Raw genomic sequence first — 26553 nt, 5'->3', positions numbered from 1 at the left:
GACTGAAGTGATGCATCTACAACACAAGAAATGCCAAGGATTGCCAGCAACCACCAGAAGCTAAGAAAAAGCAAGGAAGGATCCTCCTCAGAGCCTTCAGAGATAGAACGGCTCTACAAACACCTTGATTTTGGACTTCTAGTCCTCAGAACAGTGAGGCAATAAATTTCTGTTGTTTTAGGCCACCCAGTTTGCGGTACTCAGTTACACTAGACCTAAGAAACGAATACAGCCATATGAAAAAACCCAAAGCTAACATCATACTCAACGGTGAAATGGAGAGCTTTCCACCTAAGATCAGGAACAAGACAAGGATGTCCACTTTTCACCACTTTTATTCAACACAGTACTTGAAGTTCTAGCCAAAGCAATCAGGCAATAAAAAGAAATACAAGACATCCAAAATGGAAAGGAAGAAGAAAAACTATCTCAAATGACATGATCTTATATGTACAAAACTCTAAAGAATCCACAAAAAAACTGTTAGAGCTAATAAATTCAGCAAAGTTGCAGAATACAAAGTCAATACACTAAATCAGTTGTATTCTATGTACTAGCAAGGAACAATCCAAAAAGGAAATTAAGGAAACAATTCCATTTACAACAGTATCACCTAGAATAAAATACTTAGGAATAAAATTAACCAAGGAGGTGAAAAACATGTATACTGAAAACTATAAAACAATGCTGAAAGAAATTAAAGACATAAATAAATAGAAAGACAACCTGTATTCATGAACTGGAAGACTTAATATTGATAAGATGACAATACTACCCACAGTGATATACAGATTCAAGGCAATCCCTATCAAAATCCCAACTGCATTTTTTACAGAAATAGAAAAACCAATCCTAAAATTTGCATAGAATTGAAAGAGATCCAGAAAAGCCAAAACAATCTTGAAAAAAACCAAAGTTGAAAGACTCACATTTCCTGATGTCAAAGCTTATTATGAAGCTATAGAAATCAAAACAGTATGGTACTGACATAAGGATAGACATATAGACCAATGGAATACAACAGAGAGTCCAAAAATAAATCCTCACATCTATGGTCAATTGATTTTCAGCAAATGTCCCAAGACTATTCAACGTGGAAAGGGTGTTGGAACCACAATGCAAGGAAAATGGATTTTCACATGTAAAAGAATAAAGCTGGGCCCCGACCTTACACCACATACAAAAATTAACTCAAAACGGATCAAAAACCTAAATTTAAGAGTTAAAACAATAAACTCTTCAAAGAAAACATTGGAGAAAATCTTTATGACATTGGATTTGGCAACAATTTCATGAATATGATACCCAAAACATAGGTAACAAAAGAAAAAACAGACAAGTTAGACTTCATCAAAATTAAGACCATTTCTGCAAAGGATACTATCAAGAAAGCGAAGACAACCTACAGAAGGGGAAAAATATCTAAAAATCATAAATCTGGGCCGGCCCCGTGGCTTAGCGGTTAAGAGCGTGTGCTCCGCTACTGGCGGCCCAGGTTCGGATCCCGGGCGCGCACCGACGCACCGCTTCTCCGGCCATGCTGAGGCTGCGTCCCACGTACTGCAACTAGAAGGATGTGCAACTATGACATACAACTATCTACTGGGGCTTTGGGGGAAAAATAAATAAATAAAATTATAAAAAATAAAATAAAAGTCATAAATCTGATAAGGGATTAATATGTAGACTATATTTTTTTAAAAACTCCTAAAACTCAACAATAACAAAAACAATGAGATATTACTTCACAACTACTAGAATGGCTATAAAAATTTTTAAAAAACAGAAAATAACAAGTCTTAGAGAGGATGTGGAAAAACTGGAACCTTCATGCACTGCTGGTGAGAACATAAAATAGCTTAGCTGGTGTGGAATACAGTCTGGCAGTTTCTCCAAAGGTTAAAAATAGAACTAGATGACCTAGCAATTCCATTTCTAGGTATATATCCAAAAGAAATGAAAGCAGAGACTTGAACAGATATCTGTACATCAATGTTCAAAGCAGCATTATTCACAATAGGCAAAAACTGGAAATGATCCAAATGTCCATCAACAGATGAATGGATAAACAAAATGTGGTATATACATACAATGGAATATTATTCAGCTATAAAAAGGAATGAAATTTTGATATATGCTAAAACATGGATTTGCCTTGAAAACATTATAATTAGTGAAGTAAGCCAGGACAAAGGATAAATATTTTATGATTCCACTTGTATAAGGTACCTAGAAGCGGCAAATTCATAGTCAGAAAGTATAGGTTACTTGAGGTAACAATGTTACCAGGGTCTGGGGAGAGGGAGGAGAGGGAGTTATTGTTTAACAGGTACAGAGTTTTTGTTGGGGATGACGAAAAAGTTTTGGGTATAGAGTGGTGGTGGTTATATAACATGGTGAATGTATTTAATGTCACTGAATTGTACACTTACAAATGGTTAAAATGACAAATGTTTTGTTATGTATATTTTACCACAAGACAACAAAAATTTTTAATAAAAAAATTTTATATAAAAGTGAAAAAATGAATGCAAAATACATACATCACATCATCAGGTCAACGAAAGCTGACGCTATTTGCTGCCAAATGACCTGCCCTACAAGAAGTATTAATAGTGTTCTTCAGGATGAAGTGAAATGATATCAGAGGAAAGCTCAAATTTATAGGAAAGAATGAAGAATACCAGAAATGGTAAACATATGAGTAAATACAAAAGTCTCTTTGTTTTTTCCTTCTCTAAAATTAACCTAAAAATAATGGAATGTTTAATGCAAATATTGTAACATTGAACTATGGGGTTACACATGTAGATATAAAATATATGACAACAATAAGACGTGGAAATAGAATTATGTGGTTGCAAGGTTACTAGATTTACATGATACATAGTACAATATGAACTTACTTGTGATTAATTAAGAATGCATGTTGTAATCCTCAGAGCAACTACGTTTAAAAAAAAAAGAGCCATCAAAAAGCCAGATGAGGAATCAAAATGGAATACCAAAAAGTGTTTGACCCCAAAGAAGACAGTGAAAGAGTTGTGGAGGAACAAAAAACAGATGGAGCAAATAGCAAAAAAGTGAACATAAACCCAACCATATCAACAATTACAAGAAATACAAATGGATTACATACTCCAGTTAAAAGGCAGCGATTGTCAGGTTGGATTTTTTAAAAAGCCAGACACAGGGGCCAGCCCTGTGGCCTAGTGGTTAAGTTCGGTGCACTCCGCTTTGGCAGCCCGGGTTTGGCTCCCAGGCGTGGACCTACACCACTCATCGGCAGCCATGCTGTGATGGCGACCCACATAAAAATAGAGGAAGATTGGCACAGATGTTAGCTCAGGGCAAATCTTCCTCAGCAAAAGAAAGAAAAAAAAAAAAAAAGCCAGACCCAACTACATATTATCTATAAGAGATGCACTTTATTTATTTATTTTTTTTGTGAGGAAGATCAGCCCTGAGCTAACATCCATGCTAATCCTTCTCTTTTTGCTGAGGAAGACTGGCTCTGAGCTAACTAACATCTATTGCCAATCCTCCTCCTTTTTTTTTTTCTTTTTTCCCCCCCAAAGACCCAGTAGATAGTTGTATGTCATAGTTGCACATCCTTCTAGTTGCTGTATGTGGGATGCGGCCTCAGCATGGCCGGAGAAGCAGTGCATCGGTGCGCGCCCGGGATCCGAACCTGGGCCGCCAGCAGGGGAGCATGCGCGCTTAACCGCTAAGCCACGGGGCCGGCCCAGAGATGCACTTGAAATATAAAAGCACAAATAGATTAAAAGTAAAAGGACAGAAAAAGATATATCATGCAAATAGTCAGTATATGAAATCCGGTGGGGATGTATCAGAAAAAGCAGACTTCAAGAGCAGGAGGATTACCAGATATAAAGAGGAATATTTCATGTTGATAAAAGGGTAAACTTACACAAATGTGTAAGCACCTAATAGAATTTCAATATACAAAAAGCAAAAGCTGGGGCCAGCCTGGTGGCGTGGTGGTTAAGTTTGCGCGCTCCACTTTAGCAGCCCAGGGTTCGCCAGTTCGGATCCTGGGCGCAGACCTACACACCGCTCATCAAGCCATGCTGAGGCAGTGTCCCACACAGAGCAACTAGAAGAATGTACAAATATGACATACAACTATCTACTAGGGCTTTGGGGGAAAAAAAGGAAAAAAGGAGGAAGACTGGCAACAGATGTTAGTTCAGGGTCAATCTTAAAAAAAAAAAAGGCAAAAGCTAACAGAGCGAAATATACAAATCCTCAATTGTAACTGGAGACTTTAAGACTCTTTCCCAATAACTGACAGAACTAGCAAAAAAAAAAAAAATCAGTAAAGATATAGAATATCTGAATGACACTATCAATCACCTTGACCTAATTGACATTTCTAGAACACTATACCAACAACTATACTAGTCTTTGTCAGTACACATGGGAAGTTTACCAAAATAAGGTATGCGCTAGGTCATAAGTCAATTAATCTCAAAAGACTGTAACCTTAATGAATATGTTCACTGCCATTAGACTACACAGACTACATAAGACTACAACAAAATTAAATTAGTAACAAATAAAATAATACCTAGAAAATCCCCAAATATTTAGAAATTAAAGAACACAAGGGCCAAAGAAAAAAATAACAAGGGAAATTAGAAAATATTTAAAACTGAATAATGAAAACAACAGTATAACAAAATTTGTAGGATGCACCTATAACCGGGCTTAGAGGGAAATTTATAGCTTTAAATGCTTATATTAGAAAATAAGTTTTAAAACCAAGGAACAAAATTTCTACCTTAAGAAGCTAGAAAAAGAAGAGCAAATTAAATTGAAAGAAAGCAGAAGAAAGGAAATAATAAAGATAAGAGCAGAAATCTATGAAATAGAAAATAAACACAAGAAAAAATCCATTATTGTTATCTCCTAGAAAGGACTCCGGCAAGTAATTGTGGCAGTAAGACTTCACTTTTTTTTCCTCCCCCTCAAAGCCCCAGTAGATAGTTGTATGTCATAGCTGCACGTTCTTCTAGTTGCTGTATGTGGGACATGGCCTCAGCATGGCCGGAGAAGCGGTGCGTCGGTGCACGCCCGGGATCCGAACCCAGGCTGCCAGTAGCGGAGCACACACACTTAACCACTAAGCCACGGGGCCAGCCCTAAGACTTCACTTTGAATTTAGTAGAATGGACTAATGCTACTACAACATGGACTAATCAACACAGACCAATGCTTCTATAAATCATTTGATCTTCAAAATAATCCTCTGTTTCAAAAGTACATGCATGAGAAACCCAGTTAAATATATATTCTTAGGCTACTACTGACCCAAATATTGCAACAGATAAACTTCTCTGGAGACGTGAACCTTCATAAAAATTCCCAGCACCCTTTACATACTATATAACTCAGGGAAAATTAAACCAATCCAAGTGTAACTAAAAAAGAATCAAAGTAGTTCTAGGAAAAGAACTAGAAAAAAAACAGTTCTAGGAAAAGAACTAGTTTATTCTTCAGAATTTTGCTCTATATCATAAATGTGATAAAAGAAATATTATTGACTATTAAGGTTGATGATCTAAAAACTGTGTAGCTGAGATTACTAGTGGTTCTACAGTTTCCATTAGTTCTCTCTTCCTCTGTAGGTAAACTTCCAAATGTTAGTTGGGCACACCTGACAAAATAAAGACTAGCTTTCCCAGTCTCCCCTGCAACTGGTCATGATCTGCAGCTATGTCTAGCCAGTGGGATGAAAGTGGAAGCAGTGAGTGCTTCTTCTATGAAGTAGCCTTAAAAATGGACAATGTTCCTTTCTCCTTCCTATTCTTCCTTCCTGTTTGCTGGAATATGGTTGTGATGGCTGATATTGGAGTGAGCCAACTTTCAGAGATAGCAAAGCATTGGGACAAAAGAACCCTAAGCCCTAATGACTGTGGAGTTGCCTTAACACCCCCGGCACTGCCTATACATGAAAGAAAAATGAATTTCTCTCTGAAGCCTTTGTTATTTTGTTATTTCTTGTCACTTGCAGTCAAACCTTATCCTAGTTAATACTAGCCGATATAAATTAGATCCTTAACCAATAAAAAAACGATTTATGAATGGGAGAGGAATTACATCATCAAAGTCTCAAAAAGGCTGTTTAAGATACTAAGCTAAAGATCGTCAGGGGAATTATAGAAAATCTGATGTAACTGTAACATTGCATAATTATTGGCCTAAACAACAAAAATATACTAACCTGGGATGTTCTGGTATATTCTTCATATAGTCTGTCATACTCTTTACTCTTTTCCTGATACTGAGAGTGGTACTCTTGCAGTTTTTTACCTACTGCATCAATGTTATCTTCTTTTACCAACTGGTCCTATACAAGTAAACAAAAGATATAGAGAATGTTAATTCTGACACATGAATTTTTACACATCTATTTATTTTTAAATTGCATTTCTACTGTAAGTTTAAGCTATCATATTAATATCAAGCATGCAAAAGCACTAAATCCTTTTGTTAACACCAAGATCAGCCTTTAGATCACATCAAAATAGTTAATGCTTCTAAAATTAAGAAATGAACTATAAACAGGAAACATAAACAAAAGTATTTTTACATGAAGTTAATAAATACATGCAACAAGGTATTAAGGAATAGTAGCCACAAAATAAATTCCAAAAATATCATAAATCTTAAGTAGGAAATTTAAAATGACTACACTTCTTTTTTTTTTTTAAGTGATAAGCCTGGTAAATTAGAATCAAATGTTGTTGTTAAACAATGACTTGCTGAATAGCTATCAAGAACTTCTATAATCGTACCTGTTGGTATCTGGACACTGGGTACATCAGCTTCACATCAAGTTTGGGATTGTACTGAGCAAGAGATTCATGATGATAGTGGTTAATGAGTTCCACCACAGAATTAAATGTCAGCGGATCAGAAAAGCCATATTTACCATCTCGATGATAGATCTTTATTAACTTATTATTGCCTCCCTTCCTGTGAACAGAAAGACAACTGTAGTTTTGTTTTCCCAAAAATTCTATTGAAGTGCTACTTTCATATGGAGATATGAAAGATTGGTATCACATAATAAACATGTTTTACTACATTAATGAGACTGGAACATGTGAAAACTCATATATAATTAGTTATGTAAAAGTATATATGATTTTTTTTTTTTTTTTTGGTTAGGAAGATTGGCCCTGAGCTAACATCTGCTGCCAATCTTCCTCTTTTTGCTTGAGGAAGATTGTCCCTTAGCTAACATCTGTGCCAATTCTCCTCTATTTTATTTTGTATGTGGGATGCCGCCATAGCATGGCTTGATGAGCAGTGTGTAGGTCCACACCCGGGATCCGAACCCACGAACCCCAGGCCACTGAAGCAGAGTACACAAACTTAACCACTACATCACCAGGCCAGCCCCTATGATGTATTATTTTTACAACTATTTCCTTGGTCTATAAAATATCTTGGTTACTAAAGGTCAACATACCTCCACAGCATTCAGTATCAACGAATTTAGCAAAAATAATCACTTAAGAAAAACAATTAAAACAGAAGTAAATTGTATCTTTTGTTTATTTTCTGAACGAATTTTCTAACTTAAATTCTAACAATATTTTTTCAGGAAGAACAGAGACAATATCTTTAGAACCTAAAGATATGTGGTGGTGTGTCTATGGAGGGAAGCAGAGGCTATCTCTATATGAAGGAGGATGATAAACATTTGTCACACAATCACCAACACACTCAAGGTTTTATTGTTAATGTGCAAACATAATTAAGCTCCTTGAATGATTTATAACTGAGTTATTAATCTAGCACCTTACATTATTTTGTCTTTTATATTTGCTTATAATTCTTGGAAATAACTATTTATTTAGGCCATCACAATATGTAAATGATTCAACTGTCATTCAACTGTTTTACAAAGTATAGCTTTTGAAGAGCCATTTATAACAGATGGGTGTAATTTGATGCTTGAATAGTTCAGACCACTTTCATTTATTGAGTCATATCCAATGGTCCCTTAAAAGATAATTTATAACCAAAGCTTAAAATGTCAATGTTTTGCAAGACTCATAGGGTATAATGTAAAACCACAGCAGGTCGATTCACTGTATCATAGCAAAACACTGCACCATACCCACTCAACTCTTCCTATAGCAGCATGGAGACTTAACGGGGGAAAAAATATGCCTCTGTATCTCTTTATGCCATGCTATTACACATGATAGATGAGGCATTGGGATTTGTGAAAGGTCAAACACAATAGGTTTGAATCTATGGAGTGATTTAAATTAAATAATGCTTAGAAGATCAGTACTTAGATGGACAAAGAATTATTCCTATAAAATGTACATTAGAAGAACCACCTAATCATATGTAGTTACTATACTTTGTGTGTGTACACCCACATATATACTCACAATAAATGCAAGCTGGTCTCTCCACTAGAGAAAAGTTAAAAGGCACACATTCACTCAAAAAAATTTACTGAACATCTACTATGTGCCAGGAACTGTATGAGGCACGGTGGATATCATGATAAACAAGCCAGATACAGTCCATGCTCTCATGGAACTTCCAGTTTAGGAGCATGAGGAACATATCTCCATCTTTAAGGTTATAAAGAAGATAAAGAATTTCTCATCAAGATAGAACATAAACATAAACAACTAGATATATCAAATGGTAATAAGTCCTATGGAAAAAAATAAAGCAGAGTAAAGGGAAGAGACAGTTCTGGGGGTGGAGGGATTGCTATTTTATATATGTTGCACAACAAAAACCACTCTGTTCAGGTGACATTTAAGTAGAGTCCTAAACGAAGCAAAGGAGCCAGCACAGCAGATCTGGGGTAAAAGCTTTCCAGGCAGAGGGAACAGCAAGTGCAAAGCCCCTGAGGTAGAAGCAACCTTGGCATTTCAAGGAATAGCAAGGAGGCCAGTGATGCTGAGGCTGAATGAGCAAAAAGGAGAGTAGTAGGAGACGAAGTAAGAGATGTAAAAGGAGCTCAGATCACATAACAGGCTGTAGGCCATTGTAAGGGCTTTGGCATTTACTGAGTAAGATGGGGAGAAACAATAGGGTTTTGAGCAGAGTGATATCATCTATCTTGTGTTTTAAAAGGCTCACTCTAGCTGCTACGTTAAGAAGAGACCATTCAAAGTGGGCAGGGGTAGAAGTAGAAAGATCAGTTGGGAGACTGTTAAAATAATCTAGGCAAGAGATGATAGTGTCTTGGACAAGGCTAGTAGGAATGGAGATACTGAGAAATGGTGGGATTCTGAATACATTTTGAAGAGAGAGCTGACAGGATGTGCTCATGGCCTGGATGAGAGAAAGAGACAAGATAAAGATGATTTCAAGGTTTTTATCTTAAGCACTTAGAAGAATGGAATTTTTATTTATTGAAATGAAAAAGGCTACATAAAAAGAACATGTTTAAAGGGGGAAAAACATTTTGGTTTTAGACATGTTAAGTGACTAGTGAACATCCAAGAGCAGATGATCAAGCTGCCTACTTGAAGAATCTAAAGTTCAGGAGAACGGTCTGGGCTAGAGGTATAAAATCAGGAGTTGTCAGCCTATAGATGCTATTTGAAGATGAGCATAGCTGAACAAGGGGAGTCCAAGGTCTAAGCCCTGGAGTACACCAGTGTTTACTAGTCAGGGAAATGAGGAAGAACCAGCAGAGGAAACCAAGAGAGAGCAATTAATGAAGTAAAACTAACAGTGTGGTATCCTAAAAACCAATTTTTAAAAAAGCATTTCAACAAAGAAGAAATGATCAACTGGGTAAATGATCTTGGGGCTTGGCAAAGCAGAGATGACTAAGCAATCCTGACAAAATGGTTTCAGTGGAATGATTACGAAGGAAGCCTGACTGGGATAGGTTACAGAGAAAGAAAGAAGAGGAAGAAGAAATGCCTTTGGACAACTATTTTGAGGAATATTGCTCTAAACGGGAGCAGAGAAATAGAAAAGTAGCTGGAAAGAGATATAGGGTCAACGGAATTTTCTTTATTTATTATTCTTAAAGGGGAGACAATATAGTTTATTTATATACTGATAGGAATGGCTCAGTAGAGAAAACAAAAACTGAAAGGACAAGATAATTCCTAGGGTGATGTCTTTGAGTAGATTCGAGGGATGGGATGGGATAGGATCCAGTCCACAAGTAGAGAGATGGATCCTGGACAAGGACATGAAGTCATCCACTGGAACAGGAAAAAGGCAGAGTATTCACATTCCAGTGCAAATATGTTTGATAGCTGTGGCAACAGGAACATGAGGGAGTTAGATCTCTTCTGACTGCTCCCATGTTCTTAGTGAAATAGGCAGCAACTTCTTAGTTAAAAGGGGGAAGATGGATTGTTGATTTGAAGAGAAAAAAAGAACATGTGAAATTTTCATCTAGGAAAGTGGGAGAGCAAATGGACTGCGGATATGCAGAAATTCAGCTGGGCTATATACTAAAGGCCCACTTAAGATCAGTAGTCACAAATTTAATGTGAGACCAGTCAGCATGGTGTATTTTTCTCCATGTTCAGCAGCCCAGGTATATGCAAGGAATAGATGGAGAGCTGAATTGAACAAGTGTTGGAATAGTTAGGTGACTACAATGGAGAGACAGAGGAGCAAGTTTGCTGAGGATATATTCACAAGGGTAATTTTAATAATGGACCGTGGACTCTAAGCAGAGAAGGAGGGAAGTGAAGACATGAAGGAATTGAAGAATGGTGAGTTTTTAATTATACGTCTCTCTCCCTCACTGTAATCTTCTTGAATAGAAGAATCACACTATTCTTTCTTGTGTCCTAGAACCTGGCCCAATGCCTGGCATATAGCAGATTCCTAAAGATTTGTTAACTACCCAGATTTTCTACAATGAATACCATTTACTGGTTTAAAACATGGTTATTGAATTGAAAAACCTCTACTTCCTCATTACCTACTCGCTGCAGTCTGATTTCCCTCTCATTCCTCTCATTTTGTCACCAGTGACTTTTATCAAATTCAGACTCTGCCTCCTCCCTCTACCCCAGGCTCAGATTCTTTGCAGTATCTGAAATTTCTATTCTCCCTTCCTTCTTAATATTTCATTGTCCCACAACTTTTGTGACATTACTATTTTCTCTCAACCTCTTAGACTGCTCTTCCTCTGCCTCCTTCCTGCTGCTAAACACAGTTATTCCCTTAAAAAAATTTGCCTTCAGCCTCTACCCTTATTTCCCTCTATATACTCTTTCATTAAAATCTCATTTATTCTATGTAGATGGTACCTGAATCTTTTTCTGGCCCTATACTCTCTCCTAAGTATTAAACCTACATTTATGACTATATGCTAGATACATTTTTACCTGGCAGTTCTGGAGCAGCTAAAAATCAACATCTTTTCCCTCTTCTCCAGTAAAATAACTGCTTCTGGGGCTGGCCCGGTGGTGCAGTGGTTAAGGTCACGTGCTCCACTTCAGCGGCCCAGGGTTCACAGGTTCAGATCCTGGGCGCAGACCTATGCACTGCTTATCAAGCCATGCTGTGGCAGGTGTCCTACATATAAAGTAGAGCAAGATGGGCACAGATGTTAGCCCGGGGCCAATCTTCCTCAGCAAAAAGAGGAGGACTGGCAACAGATGTTAGCTCAGGGCTAATCTTCGTCACCAAAAAAATAAATAAATAAAATAACTGGTCCTGACTTTCTTATATTCTATTCTTTCTTATGGCATATTCATTCTAAGCCCAGCAGGCTCAGTCACCTTCAACTCCTCCTCAACCTCATACCTATTCCATTATCAAATCCCTTTTGCTCTTAGCTCCACATTGCCTCTGACTTGGACTCCTCAACTCCTTTCATTAGAGCCACTACCCTAGGTAATAGTGTATTTGATCTTTGGATCATGTCACTCCCCTGTTTAAAACTCTTTATTGATTTTTCTTTTTTTGCACTTAGAAATAAAATTCAAATTCCTTACCATGGCTCATTAGGCTCTCTGCATCTGGCTCCTTCCCATTTTCTACTTCATCTCCTACCACCTGGTGGTTCACAGTGTAAGCCAACACAGTGGTCTTTGTAGTCATTTGATCCACTAAATCTTTCCAAAATCAGTGTCTTTGCATTTTCCATTCCCTCTCCCTGGAATTCTTTTCTGGCTGGCTCTTTCTAATCTTGCAGTTTTCAGAGGTCATATCCTCAAAGAAGCCCTCCTTCTCAAAACTATCTTCAATTCCCTTTCCTCATATTGTCTATCATATAACCCTATGCATTCACTACATAGCACTTCATATACTGTGAAGTTATCTCATTTCTTTTGTTTGTTTGTTTTTGGTGAAAAAGATGGGCCCTGAGCTAACATCTGTGCCAGTCTTCCTCTATTTTGTACATGGGATGCCACCACAGCATGGCTTGATGAATGGTGTGTAGGTCCATGCCCAGGATTTGAACTGGCGAATTCCGGGCCACCGAAGTGGGGCACGCAAACTTAACTGCTGCGCCACCAGGCAGGCCCCTCTCATTTCTTTTTTATATGTTTATTTTCTCTCCCTCTCCTCCTACTCCTACCCCCACCCCTGAATATAAACACCATGGACAAGAGACCATATCTGGCTTGTTCATCATTTCCTTTTCCTAGAACAGTATCTAGAATAAATCCTATTCTGGATCACCATTATCACTCAATTCATAATAGCCTTCTAACTCTTTACTAATATCTATCCTCTTTTATTCTTTCTATTCAATTACAGTCTGATCATGTAACTTCCCTGCTGAAAAAATGCAACAGTTTCCCCTGCCTACCTACCACATTAAATACAAACTCCAAATTTTAGAATTCAAGGTGCTCTTCAACACAACCCTTTTCCAACCTTCTATCCCCTACCACTTTTTTCCTCTTTACAAACTTTACCCTCTAGCCAAAGGCGACTGCATCTCACAGAATACAGCTCTATAGTTTTTAACCTCCATATGTTTGTTCCTCTTGTTACCAAATCCTGCAACCTCCCCTCCCACTTTCTACATATCCAAGCCTATCCTGTTCTTCAAGATACACTGCAAGTGTAATTTATTCCATGAACAATAACTTTCTATATCCTCTCAACAAGATATCTCTTTCCCTCCTTTGAGCCCCCAAAGCACATTGTTTGAACTTCTCCTATTATTTTAGTTTAATTCAAAGCAGTCTTCTTATTCCCTTTGCCCTCACTAAACTATGTCTTCCTTGAAACAAAAGTTGTGTGTGTGTTTTTTTTTTTTTTTGGTGAGGGAGATTGGCCATGAGCTAACATCTGTTGCCAATCTGCCTCTTTTTGCTGAGGAATATTGGCCCTGAGCTAACATCTGTGCCCATCTTCCTCTACTTTATATTTGGGATGCCGTCACAGCATGGCTTGATAAGCAGTGCATAGGTCTGTGCCGGGGATCCAAACCTGCAAACCCCGGGCCACTGAAGCAGAGCGCACAAACTTAACCACTACGCCACCAGGCCAGCCCCAAGACAAAAGTTTTAACTCACTGTTAGATCCTCTGCAGAGTAACTAGTACTGAGCTATGAGTATTTACTAAATTGAATTAAGACCATCACTTTTCCTAGCAAAATCTATCAAGGCCCAGTGCAACTGTCATTTCCTCTGAGAAACCTTCTCTTTGTCTTTCTTTCATTTATTCCTTCCTTCGTTCAGATATTTACTGAGTACTTACTACATGTCAGACCTTGTGCTAGATACACGAAAACTTGAAAACATTCTTGCCAGTGTCCACTGACCGATGGATAAACAAAATGTAGTATATACATACAACAGAAAATTATTCAGCCTTAAAAAGGAAATTCTGACATATGCTACAACTTGGATGAAACTTAAAGACATTATTCTACAGGGAAAGCCAGACACAAAAGGATAAATATTGTATGGTTCTACTTACACAAGGTACCTAGAATAGTCAAATTCACAGAGACAGAAAGTAGAACAGTAGTTACCAGGGGCTGGCGGAAGGGGAGCATGATGAGAACTCTAATATAACACTTAGCATGCTGCATTAAGGTATAGTATATATGTGTCTCCCCTATTCCACCATTACACACTTGGATTATAAACTCTTGAGGGCAAAACCGTGTCTTATTCATGTCTATATTCCTGGTCCTAGCACAGTAGTCAGCACAAAGATAATCCTCTAAACTCTAAAGCTGCCCGACAATACAATGGGCTGCCCCAAAAGGAAGATGCTAGCTCCCTATGACTGAAAGATCACATGGAAGCTCAATGGCCCTTTCTGAAAAATGCTATGCAGGAAATTCCTACATCTGGAGAAACCCAGTTGAACCAGGCAATATTAAAGATCACTTCCAGCTGTAGATCTCTAGCATAAGAATTCTCATGGTGGCCCATGAGACTAGGAGGCAGTGAGTGGGTCCCCTTGCTGGCCTTTGTTCCTGAAGAGCACTGCAGCTTCAGGTAAGTTACATAATTCTGCAGGCTCTTTTCCTCATTCCAAAGACATAAAATATATTGCTTTTAGTTAGATGCAATTAGGAATCCATCCATCGTAAAATGGCACCTTAGTGTGGGATTAAAACCATTTTCCAAATAAATAAGGCCATTCATTCATTTAATAAATATTTATTAGGCATCTATTATCTAATGCCTATCTATTATCATGCACTAATCCAGAATCTGGGGATATAGCAATGATTAAACAAAATCCTCGATCTCCAAGAACTTAAATTCAAGTGGGGTAAAACAGACAAGGTGGGAGAGAAGAAGAAAACACACAGTGAGCAGCCCACACAGAGAATTAAATTGAGGCAATATATATCCTTGGATGGCTACTTTGGATTGAGTGGTTAGGGAAGTCCTGAAGAGGTGACATTTACGCAGAGATCTGAATGACAAAAAGGAACCCAACTCTGCAAAGATCAGAAAGGACAACTATTGCAAACAGCAGGTGAAACAGCTACTGCAAAGGCTTTAAGGCAGGCTATAAGCCTCACTTGTCTGAGGTACAGAAAGGCTAGTAGGGTTGAATGTAGTGGATAGAGAGAGTGGCAAGAAATGAGTTGTAAAAAGTAGACCAAGACCAGGTTAAACAGAGTTTTGTCAGTTAGAATAAAATCCAAATTCTTTACCTTAAGTGCAGTAGGGAAACTCTTAAAGTGTTTTAAGCAAAGGCGTAATCAGACTCATATCTTAAAATGTTCACCCTGGCTGCTGGGCAGAAAATGGTCAACAGGGGTGGGGAAGATTAGCAGTTGTAAGATGCTGGGAGGCCTGTTTGGAGGTGACTGCAAAAGATCAAGCAAGATGATAGATGCTTAGATTTGGATGGTAAAGAAATGTGACGAGATTATGAATATAGATTTGGAGGTAGAGCTGGCAGGACTTATTTAATGATGGATTGGGTGTGAGGGTGAGGGAAAGAGAGGAAAAAAAGATCTGTGGCTTGAGTAACTGTAGAGATGGTGGTTCTATTTTTGAAAAAAGGAAAGACTAGAAGAGAAACAGTTTGGATAAGGGGAGTTGGGTTAGAAATCAAGAATTATGCTTTGACCATGTTAAAATTAGTGTGTCCCCTAGTTATCTAAGTGGCAAAGTCAAGTAGGCAACTGGATACATGCACCTGGAGTTCTGGAGGTCAGAGCTGGAGACGAGGCTTATGAATCATCACCATGTAGTTGTATATTAAAGCCATGAGACAGGACAAGCTCGCCTCAGAATAATGAATAAGAGAAGAGAAGGAGGCCAAAATCTGAGCCCTGGAACACTTAACCTTTAGATATTGAACAAAGGAGTAGCCTAGAGTTAGGAAGAAACTCAGGAGAGTGTAATGTAACAACAGCCAAGACAATAAACTTTCTAGTAAGAAGTGTCTATGACTAATGCTGCTACGAGGTCAAGTCAGGTAAGAAGAGAGAAGTGGCCATTGGTTGAGCAGTCCCTGTAGAGTGGCAGAGACAGAAGCCTGACTAGAGTGGGAAACAAATTACGTTGAATGAATCATTGTAGAACACTGATTATTCCTCAGCACAACTGAAGTCCTAAGGTATTAACTTCTGAATGTCTTTACCAGAAACTAATATAGTGACTCCAAATTTCCAGCATAAAATACGGGATTATCTTTCCTAAAGATACTAGGCTGGAAAGGCAGCAAAGAGTCAGATAAACCTGGATTTGAACTCATCCTCTGCCACTTACTAGCTATGTGTCTTTTTTTTTTGGTGAGGAAGATTAGCCCTGAGCTAACATCCGTTGCCAATCTTCTTTTTGCTGAGGAAGATTGGCCCTGAGCTAACATCTATGCCCATCTTCTTCTATTTTGCACGTGGGACGCCGCCACAGCATGACTTGATGAGCAGTGCGTAGGTCCACGCCTGGGATCTGAACCTGGGAACCCCGGGCCACTGAAGCGGAGTGCGCAAACCTCACCGCTACGCCACCGGGCCGGCCCCTAACTATGTGTCTTTAGGCAAGTTTCTTAACCAGGTTAAGCTTCAGTTGCCTCATCTATAAAATGGAAATATTAATAATACCTATCTCATCAGGCTGTTGTGAGGAATAAGATATTGCATGTAAAATGCATAGTACAAGGGAGATGTTATTGTTACTGTTATTATTTTTTTCTTTAGACAGTCCCTTTTTAATAAAATCACAAGACTTTATTGTAATTAGGCTATTTTAATTGTTAAAATTAAATGTGGAAATACCTAATACAGTTTACCTAATCTTTTTAAATATATATCCCATCTTTGTAAATATAAAAAGTGATACATCCACCACTTATGAGATTCTAATATGCCCACACGGACGGCATGATACAGGCTGAGAATTGCTTTATCTTCTACATATCCTCATCAGCATAAATTATGTTGAGTTTTACTCCCTGAAGTCTGCATTGAAGAAAATAATAGGGTTATTAGAGGGGTGGATTCCAAACATACCATTAATAACCTTAGGCTGAGGCCATGACTTTTACTTCACTCAGAAGTTCAACAGTATGCTTCTTACTTCCTTACATTTAGGGATTTTAGCTTTTTTGTTTTATTGCTACATAAAAATAAAAATTGTAGGGGCCGGCCCCATGGCATAGTGGTTAAGTTCAGCACCCTCCACTTTGGCAGCCCAGGTTTGTGAGTTCGGATCCCAGGTGCAGACCTACACTACTCACCAGCCATGCTGAGGTAGTGACCCACATACAAAACAGAGGAAGACTGGCACAGATATTAGCTCAGGGCTAATCTTCCTCAAGCAAAAAAGAGGAAGATTGGCAACAGATGTTAGCTCAGGGCTAATCTTCCTCACCAAAAATAAATTTATTAATTAACTAATAAAAATTGTTGCCATTTTTAAATAAGACATTTAAATATTCAATGTATAGAAAAAGGATAGTTAGCCAAATAACTAAAAATTATGTATCAAAATCAAATAAAAATATGAAAAAATGTGTATATAAAGTTTTAAATAAAATAAAGACATCTTTGTATACCCAGAAATAAATAAAGCTAGAACAATTAGCCAAAATGCTGAAAAATACTCACCGCAAAGTCAAAGTGTAATCTCCCTGCATTTTTGTTGAGGCATCTCTGACCAAGAAGGTACCATCTGGCATGTCCCGTAATTTGTCATTTACCTCCTCCCTGAAGAACAGAATTATAGGAAAAATGAAAAAAATGCAAGCATCAACTGTTCTCTTCACATATTATTCCTAAGGCTAGTTGGGAGGTAGATACGTCTAAGGTTATAGAATCATGGCGGCCTTCAGAGGTTATTTAGTTCCTCTCCCTACATATGTTCGTTCTGATTTGATTTTCAGTGTTATGCAATCTAAGGAAGGACTATATGCTTTTTAAACTCTTCCAGATTTCAACTGTCTGTAGGGGACAGTGTTTCCATCAAGACTTTAGGGCTTCCTCAGGCAGGTCTAAACTTGTAGAGTTTCAGGAAAAAACAGTTTCAGAAAAACCTTTCTAAACCAGTTTAGAAAGAAGGTTATATTTAAGCAACAGTGACAGCTGTGTCTGATCAGAGGGGGAAAAATTCATTACGCTCACAACCTTTCAATGTAATATTCTCTGATTTGAATTTATACTGATAACAAATTCCTTCTGCAGAGTTGGTTTAGGACTTTGAAGAACAACACTAGAACACTCAAAGGAAATGACAGGGCATAAAAGACCCCCGAATTATAGAACCACAGGGTCTTAAAATATAAATTTAAATGGTATTTAAGTATAATAGATCTTTTTATTGTACAATGCTAAAAGTTTTCCTGTTAATTTTAATATAAAATATATTAAGTCTTCTTCATAAAATTAAACATAGAATTACTGTACGGCCCAGAAATTCCACTTCTGGGTATATACCCAAAAGAGCTGAAAGCAGGGACTTGAACAAGTATTTATACACCAATACTGACAGCTGCATTATTCACAATAGCCAAAAGCTGGAAACAACCCAAATGTTCATCAAAGCCAAAAGTCCAGATGAATAAATAAATTAAAATGTGGTATATACATATAATGGATTATTCAGCCTTAAAAAGGAAGGAAATTCTGACACACACTACAACATGGATGAACCTTGACGACATTATGCTAAGTGAAATAAGCCAGTCACAAAAGGACAAATATTGTATGACTCCACTTATATGAGGCACCTACAATAGTCAAATTCATAGAAATAGAAAGTAGGATGGTAGTTGCCAGGCGCTCGGGAGAATAGAAGGAAAGGGGAGATAGTGTTTAATGGGTACCGAGTTGGAAAGAGGAAATAGTTCCAGAGATGGATGGTGCTCATGGTTGAACAACAATGTGAATGTACTTTATGCCACTGAACTGTACATTTAAAGACACTTCATGGTGAGAAAAAAAAAAAGAAATGAGTGCCACTTTGGTAATGGAAGAGAATAGACAAGACAAAGAGATGGACAAGCATAGTAAGGAATACAGCATCAACCTGAACGTGATTTGGCAGAAATGGATAGGGCTTTTTAAAAACTAGAAAATAAGATATTCAAATTAAAAAAACATATATATATTTTTTCCTTCTCTAGGTTCAAAATTTTCCAAAACCACATTTTACTCAAAAAGCAAATCTGTCTTACAGTCCTGTTTCTCAAAATGAGCTGTGTGAACAGTGCATCTAAATCACCTGGGGAGGTTGTTAAATGAAGATTCCTAGGCTCCACCCCAATGGATTCTTGTGCATGCAAAGATTGTGCAATCATTGCCTTAGAAACAGAAAGGTAAGGAAAATTAAGTGCCTATAAGTATGTTTTATCCTAAAACATGTAACTATCCTAAACGTATAAGTTTTATTTATTCAGAAATCTACCCTCAATATAGTATTAAAAGTAATAATCACACCCCTAATTCAAAGATTTTCTAGTGACTTTTTTTGTGGGGAAAAAAAGCACTCAGAATCTTTTGAAATGTTCTCACACATTTTTAAATGAGAATTAATCTTTAAATGACAAATAGTGGGGCATTCAAATGTTTTATTTTAACTACTAATTCTCAAAAAATATTTTTTTAAACTATATTCAATTATAGTAGCATTCTAGTTACCTTGAAATATCCCCCCAGTACCATTCTGCATCCTGAAGAGAAACAGAACTGTCCTTTATTCCATTTGTAATGGCTGAAGTCATTGGCTTAGGTGGCTTTGGTGGAAGAGCTAGAAGAGAAATAAATATCATTTTGTGGATGTAAATTATTATTTGTTTTCTAATTTCCTCAGTCAGGAACAGCTCATTAACCAATGAACATTAACATTCAAATAATTACAAACAAATTAAATATTATTTATGTTAAATGTTAAACATTAGCCAAAGAAGGAATCCTTTTAGAACTCTACCAATGATTGCCTGAAAAGTGAAATTTTCAAGCTATTTGGGATTTTTTCCTTCTTATAATGTACTAAATTTTAATTCTGAACAGATGTCCAAAAAAACTTATTATCTCTCAAAAGACAATGTGAAGCCCCTTCACAAACAATTCAGTCCAAAAGCCATTAAGTAGGGCTGGTCACGTTGGCCAAGAGTTGGTGTCAGAGCCCAAAACAGGTGAGAGAGGACTAAGTCCATACAGGAGGGCAGCAGCACAGCCCAGGATCTCAGAACTCAAGCAGGGTGAAGAGGTGCATGGGGTGCTGAAGCTGAGTGAAGTAAGAAGGGCAGTGACAGGGGTCCCGGTGGCACAGAATGTTGGAAACCAAGCCAGTGAGGACACAGTCTTCAGAGGTGGGTATCCCAATGCAATGGGGTAAAGCTAGATAAAGGTGAAAAGAGTTTCCACTTGGGTAGGGGATGAGAGGTGGCAGGGGGAGTGCAACAACAGCTCAAAGAGATTGGGTACACACAGAGAGATGGACCAAATAAGTAAAACTATTAAAGATAATAGAAGCCAGGTTTCTCACAGTCTAAAAAGAAGTTATAAATGTGGAGAGGTAAAAAAACAGAATGAGCCCTCTGGTTTGGACAGGAATGGCAGCTATTGATGTGAACTCATGGAATTCAGTATATAGATAGATACAAATAAATGTCTGTACATACAGAGAATAAACTATTCCCTAGCTCTGTTCCCTGAGAGGTCCTGGGATCAGCAACAGCCTAATACGCACACCTAGCACCCAGATCTTGATTTCTAATGCCATTCTCTACTGAAAGGGACCAGGGCTGCGGCAGAGCCAAATGAACCTGGAACATCACGCTGTGCCAAAAAGTAAGCAATGGTGCTCAAAGAATGAGGGGACATGACAAAAGAACAAAGAAACCAGCTCGAAGGGGCTCCCAATACCAAATCTGGAACAACTGGAGCATCAATATAAATAATGATAGTAAGGGAATATAAGCCATTAAACAAAATAAGAATCTATATGCCCATGCAGATATAAATAAATAAATGAAAAAACTGAGAGATTAATGAGGAGGAGGATTTATATAATCCCAAAGGGCCTTCCCACAAAATGCTCATTAATCACAAAAGTAAAAAGACTAATATAATAGTAGAGAAGCCTAGCAAACAAAAGTAATCAAGGTTAACACCATCAGTAATGGTGAAATCATAGGCCCCCAATAGGATGCACTTAGACGGATACAAAATCACTTCTGTGATATTCCTGCCAAATATGAATAAACTGAATTTTAATCATGAGGAAACATCAGACAAACCACAACTGAGAGACATTCTACAAAATAACTGGACTGTAATCTTCAAAAATGTCAAGGTCATTGAAGTCAAGAAAGACTGACTTTCTTGAATTATACCAACTTGAAGAAAACTAGAGGATCATGACAATTAAATACAATGTATGATTCTGGACTGGATCTTTTTGTTATAAAGGACATTATTGGGACAACAGACAAAACTTGAATGGGATCCGAAGATGAAATGGTAGTTATACATCAATATTAATTTTCTGATTTTGATGGTTGTATTGTGGTTATGTAGGAGAATGTTCTTGTTTGTGGGAAATACATACAAATAAGGTCATCCTGGATTATCATGTTGGCAACCTACTCTCAATGGTTCAAGAAAATCAAGTTATGTGTACTGTACTTGCAACTTTTCTATAAGTTTGTTTCAAAAAATTTTTTTTTAATTTAACAAAAAAGTTAGAGACCATATTGAGGGGAAAGGGGAACAATGTGAATATATTCTTCAAAACAGAAACTCTTGGGCCGGCCCTGTGGCTTGGTAGTTGAGTACACACGCTCTGCTACTGGTGGCCCAGGTTCAGATCCCAGGCACGCACCGATGCACCACTTGTCTGGCCATGCTGAGGCAGCGTCCCACATACAGCAACTAGAAGGATGTGCAACTATGACATGCAACTATCTACTAGGGCTTTGGGGAAATAAAAAGAAGGAGGATTGGCAATAGATGTTAGCTCAGAGCCGGTCTTCCTCAGCAAAAAGAGGAGGATTAGTACAGATGTTAGCTCAGGGCTGATCTTCCTCACCAAAAAAAAAAAAACAAAAAAAAAAAAAAAACCCTTTACTGTCAAATGATTTTCAACAAGGGTTTCAAGACAATTCAATGGTGAAACAAAAGGTTTTTCGAAAAATGGTGCTGGAACAACTGGATATCCACATGCAAAAGAATGCAGTTGGACCCCTATCTCACACTGATTGCAAAAATTAACTCAAAATGGATCAAAGACCTAAATGTAAGAGTGAAAACTATGAAACTTTTCGAAGAAAACAGGCTTAAATCTTCATGACCTTAGATTAGGCAATGGTTTCTCAGATATTACACCAAAAGCACAAACAACTAAAAAAAAATAGATAAACTGGACTTCAGCAAAATTAAAAATTTTTGTGCTTCAAAAGACACCATCAAGCAAGTGAAGACAACTCACAGAAAGAGAGAAAAGCTTTGTAAATCATATATCTGATAAAAAAAAATTTGTATCTAGAATACATAAAGAATTCTTGCAACTAAGTAATAAAAAGACAAACGACCCAATTTAAAATGGGCAAAGGATCTGGATATTTCTCCAATGAAGATATACAAATGGCCAAAAAACACATGAAAAGATACTCAATATCATCAGCCATCAGGGAATGAAAATCAAAACCACAATGAGATACCACTTCACATCTACTAGGATGACTTTAATCAAAAAGACAGATAATAACAAGTGTTGGTAAGGGTATGGAGAAACTGGAACTCACATACACTGCTGATGGAAAAGTAAAACGATGGAACTGCTTGGAAAACAGTCTGGCAGTTCCTCAAAAGGTTAAATGTGGAGTCACCATATGACCCAGCAATTTCAATCCTAGCTATATACTCAAGAGAAATGAAACATACATCCACAAAAAACTTGTATATGAATGTTCACAGCAGCATTATTTATAATAGCTAAAAATTGGAACCCAAATGTCCATCAACAGATAAATGAATAAATAAAATATGGTATACATCCATAAAAGTGAATATTATTTGGCAGTAAAAACGAATGAAATATGCTATAACATGGATGAACCATGAAAACATTAGGCTAAGTGAAAGAAGCCAGCCATGAAAGACCACATATTACATGAATCCACTGACCTGAACAGGCAAATCTATAGAGACAGAAAGTAAAAGAATGGTTGCCTAGGACAGGGGGGGTTAAAGGGGAAAATGGGATGACAGCTAATATGTGCAGAGTTTCTTTTTGAGGTTATGAAAATGTTCCAAAATTGCTTGTGGTGATGGTTATACAGCTCAAAAATATACTAAATATACACTTTAAGTGGGTAAATTGTATGGAATGTGAATTATATTTCAATAAAGCTGTTACTTAAAAAAAACAAATTATCAGGGGCCGGCCTGGTGGCGTAGTGGTTACATTTGCGTGCTCCCCTTCAGCGGCCCAGGGTTCACAGGTTTGGATCCCAGGCTCGGACCTACACACCACTCATCAAGCTATGCTGTGGCGGCGTCCCATATACAAAATAGAGGAAGACTGGCACAGATATTAGCTCAGGGACAATCTTCCTCAAAAACAAACAAACAAAAAACAAATATTAGACTTCTGAATTTACAAGATGAGGGGAGAGCTGCTATAATTCATATTTTTTTCTAAGTAGCTATTTACTTAAACCTATCCTGTTTGAAAAGAATTTGATGTGGCTTATAAAAGTAGCTACAGTTAGAACTATAATTTTGCAAAATTTATAATTCTTCTAGTTATCCACTTATAAGGATTAACAGTTTAAACTTGTGCTATAGCTATGAAAGGTACAAAGACAAGATGGCCCCAGCACTCAAAAGAACAAATCAAGAGGGAATGACACATAGAAACACCTAACCATAATACTCAGCAGAATGAGGCAAATACTATAATAAAGGCAAAAGCAAAGTGTAATGGAACCCAGCAAAACGAGCAACTGATCCCTTCCTGGGAAAACTTGAAGTTCAAACACTAAGTTTCTCAAACCTAGTCCTTACTGAACTGAGTGCCATGACCAGCAGGGCCCAACAAGAACTAATCTGCCTCCTTGAATCAGCAGGTGGATTACACCCTCATCACCAAAAGGAGTCACAGAGACTTGCTGTTGTCTTATATCCCTGCTCCGGAAAACCTAGCTCTATACTGAATTGAGTTGACCAGGCTGCAGGGGGAAGCTGCTATTTACGGATAATGATAGTTCACTGATAGCTCTACTGCCAACAAACATAATGACCATTTCACGTCTATTACAGAGGGCTGCCCATAGCCTCCTTGTATTTGCTTCTCTCATCAACAGAAATATAAGAATGAAATGATTACACAGTAGTTCCTACATAAAGTTGCTAAAAGAACATAATCATAATGAACCAAAAGATCTGAAATGAATGCAATACTGGCCTATTCTACATTCTTATCTATCATCACTCCATACATATATTAGACAAATATTTATGGAATACCTCCTATCTTCTAAAAGCTAGGAATATAGCAATGAACTAGATAAACACAGTCCCTATACTTACAGACATTATAATTCAAAAGATAAATTTCAAGGTAATTCATTTTTCTTAAAATCATGAGTATGTTCAAATTTAGTTCAACTAAACTAACCTGAGTTTTCAAAATAAATGTTTTGCTTTCTCTAGTAGTTGATCCCCATCCCTATGTAAATTATAGAATTTACTGGACAAAAAGTAAATAAAAATCTACCTTAACCTTCTAATTACATGTAGATAAGCAGATTTGTATCTATATGTTGCTTGCAGATTATAATACTATAAATGAAGATAAAAAAATTCCAAATGACATTCATTTTAAGTAGTTCAAGTGGAACATACTGAGGGAAAAGCTAATTAGGGTACATTAATTATCTTTCAACCCACTGACAAAGTAGTTCTTGCACTGGGTGAGCACTGCAGCGCTCAGTGATAAGTTTAATGAGTCTGAGCAAATACCTTCCTAAGTAAGTATCCATAAAATACCTAGCACTTTTATTTCTACTTAGTAGACAATGAAAAGTATCTCTCTTTCCATTTTCAGAAACTATATTACAAGTTTTTAAATATTAGCAATACAGAAAGATATTTTAAATTCAGTTTTAATTAATATGTAGATATATGAACAAACATATACACATATACGTATGTGTGTGTTTGTGTGTGTATACAGATGTGTATATATGTGTATATATGCATAAAGACACCTGGAAGAATATACAAACTATTGATAGCGTATACAACAAGGACGGGGGAGCAACATAGGGGAGCATTTTCTTTATGTATGTATGTTTTAACAACAATAAAAACAAAAATGATGGGTTATGAGTAATTTTTCATTTTAATTTATTGTGTTCAACTTTTAAAAAAATCTTTCAAAAATTCACTTTGATATTTTTTAAGGAAAGTATTCAGGGGCTGCAGCACTGTAAAAAAATTATTTCTTTGGTCATAATCTATAAACAATAGATTAAAGTATTATATCAAAGTTAAATGGGGCCGGCCCCGTGGCTTGGTGGTTAAGTGAGCGCACTCCACTGCTGGCGACCCGGGTTCGGATCCCGGGCTCGCACCGACGTGCTGCTTCTCCGGCCATGCTGAGGCCGCGTCCCACATACAGCAACTAGAAGGATGTGCAGCTATGACACACAACTATCTACTGGGGCTTTGGGGGGAAAAATAAATAAAATAAATAAATAAAATCTTTAAAAAAAAAAAAAAAAAAAAAAAAAAAAAAAAGTTAAATGGACTGAAACTGATGACTGTAGTGCACTGTGCTATGTAAAGGAATATTCCTATTCTTAGAAAACACATATTGAGGTCTTTAGGGGTTCAGGGTACAGATGAATATAACTTATTCTCAAATAGTTGGGGAAAAAACAATATTATTTTATATAAAGAGAGAGCACAAATGATAAAGCAAATGGAGTAAAATGTTAACAAGAGGTGAACCTGAGTAAAGGATGCATAGGTGTTCTTTGTATTCTTTTTTTTTTTTTGGGTAAAGATTAGCCCTGAGCTAACACCTGTTCCCAATCCTCCTCTTTTTGCTGAGGAAGACTGGCTCTGGGCTAACATCCATGCCCATCCTCCTCCACTTTATGTATGGGACGCCGCCGCAGCATGGCTTAATAAGTGCTGTGTAGGTCTGCGCCCAGGATCCGAACCAGCGAACCCCGGGCCACCAAAGCGGAGCGTGGGAACTTAACCACTACACCACTGGGCCAGCCCCTGTATTCTTATTTTTGCAACTTCTCTGTAAGTTTTAAATTATTTCCAAATAAAATATTTAAATTATTTTTGTATATTAAGAATCAGAGTTAGGTACTTATTTAGGTACTTATTAAAACCAGGGAGGAATGGCAGATCTCAGCCCTCATATTCTATGCTGGAATTTGACTTTGTGAAGGATGTCTTTAAATCAAAAATGGAAGGAAAAAAATCTAAAATAATATTTGAATGTATGTCTCCAGTGTGTGCTGGGGGGAGAAGAGGCACATCTAGTTATAGAAGCAAAGTCAGAGACCTTCAAGCCCTTTGATTCCAAGTACACAAAACCAGGAGCCAGCTACCTTTCCCTTATTTCAGGGTCAAGTTTTAACCAACATTCTGTCAG

General features: G+C 37.3%; 1 protein-coding gene across 1 annotated transcript in view; it reads right to left on the bottom strand.

Annotated features, from left to right (window-relative positions):
• The window catches only part of PIK3R3 (phosphoinositide-3-kinase regulatory subunit 3), a 128117-nt gene that overhangs the window by 37731 nt on the left and 63833 nt on the right, over nt 1-26553 (bottom strand). The window contains exons 2-5 of the mRNA XM_004442031.3: nt 19566-19674; nt 17538-17636; nt 6822-7002; nt 6248-6373 (exon numbers count right to left, since the gene is read on the bottom strand). Coding sequence (XP_004442088.1) covers nt 6248-6373; nt 6822-7002; nt 17538-17636; nt 19566-19674 — 515 coding nt within the window. The remainder of the gene's footprint in view (nt 1-6247; nt 6374-6821; nt 7003-17537; nt 17637-19565; nt 19675-26553) is intronic.

Source organism: Ceratotherium simum, chromosome 22 (assembly GCF_057802395.1).
Source record: "Ceratotherium simum simum isolate JZ-2026a chromosome 22, ASM5780239v1, whole genome shotgun sequence".
NCBI lineage: Eukaryota > Metazoa > Chordata > Mammalia > Perissodactyla > Rhinocerotidae > Ceratotherium > Ceratotherium simum.
Note: the sequence above shows the minus strand (reverse complement) of the source record. Positions and strands in the feature narration are given on the sequence as shown.